At 40.0% G+C, this 10513-nt stretch overlaps 1 protein-coding gene across 1 annotated transcript in view; it reads right to left on the bottom strand.

Annotated features, from left to right (window-relative positions):
- Window positions 1-243: 243 nt before the first annotated feature.
- RNF144B (ring finger protein 144B) overlaps window positions 244-10513 on the bottom strand; it is a 48323-nt gene continuing 38053 nt past the window's right edge. The window contains exons 4-8 of the mRNA XM_088533384.1: window positions 9235-9295; window positions 3699-3903; window positions 2437-2581; window positions 629-718; window positions 244-459 (exon numbers count right to left, since the gene is read on the bottom strand). Of these exons, the coding sequence (XP_088389510.1) occupies window positions 319-459; window positions 629-718; window positions 2437-2581; window positions 3699-3903; window positions 9235-9295 (642 nt within the window). The 3' untranslated portion in view covers window positions 244-318. The remainder of the gene's footprint in view (window positions 460-628; window positions 719-2436; window positions 2582-3698; window positions 3904-9234; window positions 9296-10513) is intronic.

Below are 10513 nucleotides of genomic sequence, written 5' to 3'. Positions count from 1 at the left end.
GATGGAAGATCTAAAACTTCTAGCAGTCTCAAAAAGTGGCTCATATTTAAGGTATGAACTACTGAATGGTGTCCTGTTTTCTTTTTAAAAAGCATAAACATATACCAGATGTCCTGCACAAATACATTGGCTTTTCCCACAGAGGGACTTGCTAGTGATAGAGTAGCCTGTCAAGAATAGGCACTTATCTCAAGAATTGGCCAAAAAAAAAAAAAAAAAAAAAAAAAAAGTAACATTTGGTATGGCACCAAAATCCAACCATTGTGCTTTCTCACATACATATGCTGTACAGATGAAGGCTCAAACAGACACAGAGTTTTAGGTTGTTGGTGGGCTGTGTTTTTTCTTTTTGCTTCGGCAAGATTTGCAAATGCAGCAAATGATGCATGGAGACGCCACGAGCAGCAAGGGAGAGGTCACCAATGCTATGATACCTAACCCGACGAGGATCCCCACAACCTGAAAGACACAGAGGGGGAAAACACCTATTTAGCTAACTTGGAAAATAAAATATGTGTGGAAAAAAAATAGCCTGGTACAAATCAAATCATCATAGCCTTTTGCTGAAGGGCAAAATCTCTTTTCCTTAGGCATGTGTGATGGCTCTGCTTGGCTGCTCCGAACCCACCTGCGTTCTGTTCCACATCACTGAAGCGCGTGAGTGGCCCAGCTTGTTCCTGCAAGGGCCTTTGTCGTAATGTCTTAAGAAGATATCGTTCTGAAAACAAAAAGGAAAAATTGTAAGAAAAGATTTCAATAACTTCGGGAGGTATTCAACACTGGAGTGGAAATAAAACTTTCCTGACACTGCTGTAAAATTATGTGCTGCAGACAAGTTCATCTGTCTTCCAAACAACTTTTTAAACAAACTTCTCGCCGTTTCAAAAGGTGTAGTGTTCTGGGGACCTGAGTTACTATATAGTGTCTTCTCTTCCTCTCTTTTAAAAAGTGTAAGCTTACATATATGCATTTTACAAATACCTACTCTGACCCTGCACTATAATTGTTGATGATGAAGAGGCCTGTAAACATCAAGCATTTCTGCAAGCTAGCAACCAGGGAGATCATCTTGAGGTACTCCTTCCTCCTGTTCTCCTGCTATCCCCATACTTTCTGGTCATTTTCTTCCTAGACTTAATTGGAAGATTTAAACAGTTCTTTTTTCTTTTCCCAGTGGTATTTATTAAACTATACATTTTATCCCAAAAAGGTGGCCTATGCTTTGCATTACCCTCTCCTGGACAGTTGCGCTGTAGCATGGGCACTGCTTTCTCCTTCATTCTTCATCCTTACTCTTCCATTCCATATCACTACATTCATTTAAACCTGCAGTCTCTTTAACCCCACTCATTTAGAAAAGCTACACACTTCTACAGTCCCATTTTTTTCCCTCTTGAACTGATTAAAACTTGATAAAGGCATGTCTACAGAGTCTGCGAAAATTTGACAGTCTTCCAGTTCAGCACAGTGTTGAGCAATCACTGTGTACACTATGTACTCTAAGGCAAGCCATAAGACTGATGTTGAAAACACATGCTCACACATACAGAAATGAGACACAACGCTAAGCAAAACCTGCTTAGCATGCCGAGGAAAGGAAGGATGAAGAATGAGGAAATCTTATCATTTTCTAGCTATGGACTGAAAAAAAAGAAAAAAGAAAATCCATGTAGCAGTTAACATTGTTTTACATCAAGTGCTGGTAAAATTCTTTTCACACTCCCACAGTTGTTATTGATGACCATATCAAAAAGGGAGGCTGTCATATACACAAGTACATTACATCTTCTAGTCTTAATCTTGTTAGGAAACTCAAAGACCAAAAGAATTGATGCTATTTAGTGTCTTTTGAGAAATGCCTAGCAACCTGTACTTCATCACTTGCATTCATAATTCACCATTTTATTCCTCAAGCCCACTAACTAATTATTCTCTTCAGCAAACACAGCACTACAGTAGTACTAGGAAAGGAGAGACTTAGTTTACAGGGCTCTTAATGTACCCTCATTTGAAATCAGCCCCTTCATCTAGTACCAGACCCCTTTTCTGGGCAGGCTCTGATTCTTAGAGTTGGAACAGGTGGGAAAAAAATATTTATTTGACTGTCAACCAAACTATTTTTATATGCTGCGCCAAAAGAGGGACTCAGAAAAATGTAGGGCTGCATTGGGCCACCAGAAGGCAACCAGTCTGTCCCATGTCTTTCAGAGAACTATCATTGGACCCAGGGACATGCCCATAATCCTTTATGGGAAAAAAATGTATACCGATATAGATAAAAGCATTGGACAAACTAGAAGAAGAAAACAAAGCTAGAGTCTGAAATGAGCTAAACCATTCACTAGGATATCGATGAGTGGAGGAGAGCTCATATAGGGCCTGGGGCTCTAACTCAAACCTTCTGCTAATCTGGAAGCATCTTCCTGTGGCACTTACATCCAAGTTCTGTAGACAGTACCAGCAGAAGGTGTGCTTGCAGTTCTTGCACATCATCTGAGCGCAGCCTTCGTTTCGTTCAATATAGATCCGACAAACAGGACACTGCTTTATCGGTGACTCTATTTCTGTCTTGATAAGTGACCTAGAAGGGTTATGGAAACATAATGTTAAATATGAATGTAACTACTGTTCATACTCAGCAGCACTGTATGTGTAGCACTTATTTTCCAGCGTGCCTAATATTATAGTCTTAATGGGCTGAAAGCGTGAAGCTTGGCAGTAGACTATGCTGAAGTATACTCACTTGTAAGTGTAAGATTTTTTAGATAACATACAAGCAAGGGAAACTCAATTCCTTTATCTTTTGTACTATACAAAATCACCACTGATTATAGCCAGGATCTTAGCACATATAGCATTAAATATAGCACTTTTCATATACAGTTCATTAAAGGATCGGGTTATGAGACTCACAGCACTGCTGTTGCCCAAACAGAATAAACTTAAACTCCACCAAAGCCAAAGTTCAAACCTGAAGAAGAAACACTGTAGGGAGAGCTCTTTGGCAACTCCTGTTTGATAACATCTACCGGAAACAAAATGCTTAGATTTTAAGTCTTATTTGTTGCAAAAAATAAGAGAAACCTTTTAACACACATGACTGAATTCAATTGTATTCTGAAAACAAAGGTGGATAGTCATAGGCATTATGTAATTTAAAAAGTGCTTTCTTTCTGTAGATTAAAGACCTATGCATCAGTTACACTTATAAAAATAATCATAAATAAAAATCTAAGTCATACCAAGTGAGACATTTCACGTTCACTTTGCACAAGAGTCCAGCTTTGTCTATGCAGAGATCCCATAAATATTTAACAGGAGTTAATCACAGTAAGAGCACTGTGTGGATCCAGTTATATAGTATATTAGGTATTCTGTACTGGTAAAAGGCACGATTTTAACATGCAAACAAAATTTGGTGGGCTAGGCCTTTCTGAAGCATCAGTGAACCCCCAAATTTGGTAGCTCTCCAAATAATAGTAAAAATAATTAGTAAAAAAATAAAATATATAATTAAAAATAATAAGAATTACACTGGAATTATATTTAGGAAACACCAGCAGAGATGGACAGCACTAGGGATGCACCTAGGAAGCTGGAAGAGGGGCACTCCATGACACCTACGTGAGGTACTGCATTAGAACCCAGAGCCAAAGGGAACTGGGCGATCACAAGGCCTCTGTGGGCCTTCCCCTTACCCCTGCTCAGTTGATATGACAGCAGTGGGGCTGCCCTGGCAGAGGCGCTCCGGGTGCCAGGCCTCCTCGCACGCGGAGCAGAACTTGAGGCGGCAAGCCTGGCACTCCACCGGCACCGGCTGCCCCGACTCCCTCGGTTCAATATAGCACACTGCTTGGCAGTCCACCGCAGGGCACCACGTCCGCCGAGGGTCCAGATGCACTTCTGAAATGTAAGTGAGAAAAAAAAAAGTGTTTATACAGTTCTCAAATGGACTTTTGAAACATAACAGAGAGAGAGAAATGAAGCTGTTTATACAGTCCCCTTCTCATTCCGGTGGCATTTCACTTAAGCACTTAAGACCCAATTTGGTGCTTGTGGAGGGAAGCGGAAGCCCTCCATGCCTACTTCTGCGGGTGTCCCAGCCTACTCCTCGTCTTTATGCAGGCCTGGAATTATGTTCTGCAAAGGCAGCTGTACTGGAAGCATCTCAAGAATGCAATATACTACAACAGGCACATTCTTCATCTTTTTTTCTATCAGATGTTAAAGCAATGTCAGTTAATCGGGACTCTTCAGGTAGCCTACACCTTTTGCATGCAAAAGCACAGCTAGTAGAGATCCACTGGTACAACGGGCTGTATCTGGAGGATGAGAATAATGATTTACTCCAAATCTGCTTGTCTGTGACCTCAAAGAGTTGTATGAAAGACAAATATAACTGCTGCTTGCTGAAAAGAATGTTCCCTTTATAAAGCAAGGACAATGAAAAACATTTCTTGTTTTTCCTGTAAACAGTGGGAAGGTCATTAAATTAACATAAAGTCAGTTTTTGTGCTTTATTTCCCCTTTCCCTCTATCTATAAACACAGATTAATATTCACCTCATTACATGATCATTATTTGTCAGACATCAGATTATTAAACAACCAAGATAAAATTATGGCTGTAGACACTAAGTTACAGAAATTATTGCACAGTAGTGTATGGTAAATGTTGACTCTTTCTTTCACTCCCCATCCTTTGTTCAAGAAACTTGGACTTGCAGCAGAAACTCAGGTATTCTGGGATCAACCTCTTGTTCTAAGAGTTTCCACTGCATGTGGACATTATACTGCTTGCAGTTAGAAAAAAAAAATAACAATACAGAACCAAGTGAAGACGACGGTCTGCTTTGGTGGCCGCAAGACATGCAGGCAACTCATTGTGGCTTCAGCTAATATTTAGTTCTGTGTCAGAGTGCTCTGACAGAGATGGAGATGTTTTCCACATCCATGGAAAAGGTTTTAATCTGAAATTTAAATAGCGCCAACAAAATACCTGTACTGGTGGTCTCCTCTGGCCACTTCAGGAATCTAATCTCATTTTCCCCATTCTCCTACTTGTCCTTCCCTCCCTTCTCCTACAAAAACACCACCAACAACAAAAAAGTCATTCTCCCAAGACTGAATGAAAGACAGAACAAGAGAGTTAGTATTTTCACATGCGTGCAGAGAGGAGAGAAAAGGATGGTCTGTACAGGCCACCCCAACTCTTTCAAAAGCAGTGTCCTAAATAAGGACACCTAGCTTTTTTGCTTTTTTTTTTTTTTTTTTTTTTTCCAACTTTTACTCAATACCTCTCCAAAGACGTGCTGAACCAGGTAAGACCCTGATCCCTGGTAACAGCTATTGCATTAAAGTCATCACGCAATGTGCCAAAATGTGTGCAGTTCCTGCAGATAGCTGTTTAGCATGCTCAGTTTTTGAAACCTAAGTTCTCATAGCCTGGTTTTGGATGAAGGACAAGATGTCTGGTTTTGACATTCACTGGGAGGGGGGGAGCAGGCTTATAAATCTTACTGATTTTTACAAATTTGTTGCAGCAAGATGTAAGTGATGCATGAGAAAAAATCTCTTTCCTCTCCCACTTCCTCCATTTTACAAAGAACCTACAGATGGTGTTTTGCAACCCATGCTGTCTCATACTGTTTGCTTTACCATGGAGCACAAATGAAACCAGAAAAGCTAAAAAGGAGCAAAAAAAAAAAAAAAAGATAAATCAGATTACTCTGACAAGCTGTTCAATCTTTTGGTTAGGGTCATTTCTCTCCCCAGCCTTCCCACAGCTGGCTCAGCCACACTCACACTGCTCCAAGCAGGAGAGTCTTCCCAGCCAGTGCCAGTAACCAGGGAGCCCAGGCTGGCCCATCTGGCCTGTTTTCACCAAACAAGCAAGGGAGCAGGTGAGACACGGGAGGCATGAGCCAAACTGTGGAAATGCAGCATCCTGAAGGGAGAAGAATCTATGGCTCAAGACAGGTACCCACTGAAACGATGAGAAGCCTTTACAGAATATTAGGGAGCACCCCTCTCTTTCATACTTTTGGGTCAGGTATAAAACATTTATGAATTTCTCATCATTTATCAGTAGGATTGCTAGACAATTGCTACCAGAGCAGAAGTATAACACAGACATCCTAACCACATCCTATTCCTCTCTCTTCACTTGGTTGTGTCAGATGGCCACATCATCCTTGTCCTAGATAGACACATAGCAATTCCTGTTTCTGCTATTAAAATAGATAATAAAAGCCCTGTGACCAGGTCCTGACTGGTTACATTATAGATAAGAAAGCCTTCCTTAAATCTGAAAATATTCATGTTCTGAGAACACAGGAAAGAAAAGACCATAGAATAATTTCACTGGAATCCTAATTAAGCAAGTAATGCAAGCCTATGTCAATTCATTTTTACAACATTTTAACCCAATATTGACTGTCAAATATCTTAAAAACAAGGACATAGAGAAGAAGAATGTTTTATGAAATGAGATAAAAGAGATGGACTGGGGAAAAGAGATGAGCTTGCAGGTGTACAAGTCCTTCTCCAGGTCTTTAGAATTTTCCTAAAAAACTAATCTTTTAATTGAAATTTTCTCTAAGGGTGAGAAGCATCAGCTTTACTTGAAGACTGGTGAGGAAAGACTACAGGACAACAGTGAAAAGAATTAGCTATGAAGTTGGCGACTAACATTTCTAGTAAAGCACAGGGGATGCTGAGGCAAGACAGAACACAGAATATAGTTTTAAAATAGATGGATAGGAAAAAAAGTAAAATAGACTGATAGAAATTAAAATTGAGGAGGAAAATAAGGAAATTGGGAAGGAAAACATCTCAACAGAACAAAACTGAGAGAGGAAGGACTTGAAATAGAGGAAGTGGAATGGTTTGAATACAGGGTTTTGTTGAACAGAATAATAGTAGTGAAGGATTCCCTAGTACTTGCCTACTTTAAAGATCAGAATTTGGCCTGCAGCCAAAGATCTGGAAACCCCATTGCTCTCCATTTCCATCTCTTCCTGTTTACCACACTTACTCCTTTTCCTCCTACCACAGAAAAGTAGCTAACCCAAAAAAATGATACTCTTATCCAGTTCCCCTTCTGGAGAAAGTCCTAAAAACTAAGAAGAAAAGGAAAACAGAAATATTTCATATATGAAGTTCATTCATTTTTAAATAATCTCTGAAATGTTACTATTACGCTGTATTTCATTTATTTGAAATGTCATCCCTAATTAAGTAATTCAGATGAATTCCTGGTCCTTAGGAGGTGCCACTTGGCCAGGCTTCTGGCTGACCCCAGCTCTGCCCACTTGCCTGCATCCCAACTAGAGCTCACAGGCCTTGAGGGACAGGTCTGTGGGTCAACACAGAGACAGCTGAACTGCTTTTGCTGCGAAGTCCAGCGGCTGAGTGTCATTTGGGACTGGTGTGAGAACGGATCAGGAGGCTCCATATCGGCTGTGTTTGCCCTTGAGAGATGCAGCAGTGACCCAGGCTTCATAGAGGCTTTGCTAGGTTTGAAACGGGCTAAATTGCACTAAGGCTGAGACTGGGGTTAGTGCTGCTGCTCGGGTCAGAACTTGGGTTAGCAGGAAGGTTTGTTCCCAGACATCAGAAAGCTAAATTTACTCCTGGGAACACACAGGGCCAAAAGGTTTGGTTTAAGGCTGCTACTTGGATGCCAGTTAAAATAAAGGAGAAAGGCTAGATCTTATAAAGAGAGTAGTGGAGGTGGAGGAGGATTTGTCAGACTTGGATGTTTAAGCATTAAGGAAAAGGGAAGGATTTAAAAAATAGACAAGTTACATGATGAGTGGGAGAGAGTTAAAAGAAAAAAAAAGAAAGAAAAAAAAGATACAACAGGAAATTGAACAAAAGATCACGAGTTCAGCTTTGGCTAGTTATAGAAGAGGAGATACCAGGAAATCATTAGCTTTCCAGTTGTTAGTTTTAAAAAAAGTCATTATGCAAAACAGATTAATGTGTTATAAGGATGCCTCTCTTTGTTAACCCTTTAATATGTTGATTTAACCTCTTTTTCCCCCCTGTCTATTGCTGTAAACAAGTTACTGCTTAACTTACAAACTGGAAGGAAGAAATTAAGGGCAAATTAGAGGAAAGTAAAATGAGAAAGAGAAAATGAAGGTGGGGTTTGTGTGGTTCATTTTGGGTTTTTTTCGGTGGCAGGGGAAAACGGGAGAGAGGGTTGCCTGTGTGCTTGCTAACTACAGCTATAATCTGCATTTGCCTAGGAACTCTGGGATATACTTGGATGCATTTCTTCTTGTTTTGGTACTTCATGGTCATTCATCATGAACCTCTGTATCCTTATGCATGTTCATAATTTACCTGCTTCTAAGCAGGCATGTGGAACATGGGCACAAATACTTTAGAGGAAGCTTGGAGGAAAGTGGAATCAGGGCATATCAGTCCAAGACATACACCTTGGAAGCTATTGCAGTGTGACTACTTTGGGAAAATGCTACAACATCCAGTTGGGACTTTAAATTTGGTTCCAGTCTATATCATCAATGTGGAACCTCAAGCTGCTGACTAGCATGTTAAGTTTCTTGTTCAGCCTTGACAAGAAAGTCTTCTGTGGCAGAATGCTGACTTCTGTCACGTTGAAGCTTAGACCCAGTAAGATCCTCAGTTTCAAGCCTATTTACTAAGAAACCTTAGGAGATAGATAACCCCTCATGAAATTTTTAAATATACTAGAAGAACACATACAAGGCTTTTCTTGTAGGGATGCTTGCAAAAATCCCCATCACACAACAGGGTCTGTCTCCCTCTGAAGGTCTGAAGATCCCTTTCAACATATGAAAGGGCTACCTGAACCCTACACCCCAGAGGAAGCCTCTGGTACCTTCTCTAACTCTTCTTCTACCACCATCGCCTCAAGGATCCGAGAGGAGCATGCTGCAAGGAGGATGATGTAGCCTCACACACACAGCCTGAGAATGTTCCCCACAAGTTTGAGTAAATGCTGTATTTCAGGAAAATGTTGTTGATTCTGTTCCATTCAAGTCGCTCCAGACTTGGCTGCAAAGTAGAGTCACAACTAGTGATTATAGTTATACTATTTCAGAACAAAGATGTCATCTCAGACTCTTCCCTTACTCACCCAACAGGCTTTATCTTAAGGCAGAGAGCACTGCACTATTTAATACTGCTGCCTACTCTGACACTTTAAAATTCAAGGGGGAAAAAAAAACAAAAAGGTTCGCACCTCGTTCAAATTTCAGTCTCTTGTATAACTGAAACTGGTCAACAGGTACCAAACAGGCAATCTGAAATGAGAAACAAACGGACAGGAAAAATGTTAAAAACAGAAAAGATTTAAAAAAGAAAGAAAAAAAAAAGAGAGAGAGAAAGCACCATGCTCTACATGCCTACCATGCTATTCCTGAGCTAGATCTCGAATCCATCTTGTTTTCCTGTTCATTTTTCACCTTCCAATTCCTCTGTACCTGGCTTTCCTTCTCCAAAGCATACAGTAGCTCTTGACCTCTCTTATTTAAGCCACATAGCCCATTAGTTCAGCCATTTTTAAACCATCCATAGGAAAGTCTTCTTTGCACATTCTGTATTTATTTCAAGTTCCCCATTTTGCTTCATGCTGGTGTAATGTAATGAGCAGTGACTGAATCCCAGTGCTGGAGATTGAAGTCTGTTGTTTATACCCAAGAATACAGACAAAATGGAAGATTCCTCGTTAAAATCTCCCCACCTTAATGGCAGGGGTCAGTTACCTCTCAGGAGGTAGAAGCTGGTGTGGTTTCCAATAGTTTTAGCTACAATTTAAGACCCTATTTAAGACTAATACATGCGTATATGGTATAAGGAGGTGTTCAAATAAAACTTTGTGGTTTCTCAGTTTAGTTTAGCAGATTCAAAATCTAACTTCATTCTATTTGATCCATTCATAACATTGCACATTTTCTATCAATACTGAAAATTTCTCTCCAGCTACCTCAACACCCTTCTCTTCTAATAATACAAGATCTAGACAGATATCAAAATAAGACCTCATCTTATGAAGTATGGTGAGCTCAGAGTGAAGCTCAGAGTAAAGGGCTCTTGACCCACCAGAACCTCACCGCAATCCTTCAGGTTACTGTAAAAGGCAAAATGTTGCCCACGGAAAAATGAAAATGGGCACTGCTATCCTCCTGGGTAGTGTTGCAAGACATTCATATAAGAAAAAATACGAAGAGCACACACATGCACAAAAAAGCTGCTTTCAAGCTGTGAATATGTTTTGCTTCTTTAGACGTAAAAAGCAAATAATATTTTCATTTGTATATTACAGGACCTGAAATCACTGTAAGATCTCAAATAGTTTGGAATTATAACAGCATTTCAAAGACAGGTATATGGATCATTTATGTGACTAAATCAACATCATACCAAAAAAATGCCACTGATATCAAGACTTAGGTGTTCAAAGGTGCTTAAAAGATCTATAGCTGAAGTAATCAGAGAATTTTACAGCAAAATGGGAAACT

Source organism: Tinamus guttatus, unplaced genomic scaffold, assembly GCF_059628265.1.
Source record: "Tinamus guttatus ecotype Peru unplaced genomic scaffold, ASM5962826v1 Tinamus_guttatus_pri_ptg000497l, whole genome shotgun sequence".
NCBI lineage: Eukaryota > Metazoa > Chordata > Aves > Tinamiformes > Tinamidae > Tinamus > Tinamus guttatus.
The sequence above is the reverse complement of the archived record's forward strand: the minus strand, read 5'-3'. Positions and strand labels throughout refer to the sequence as shown.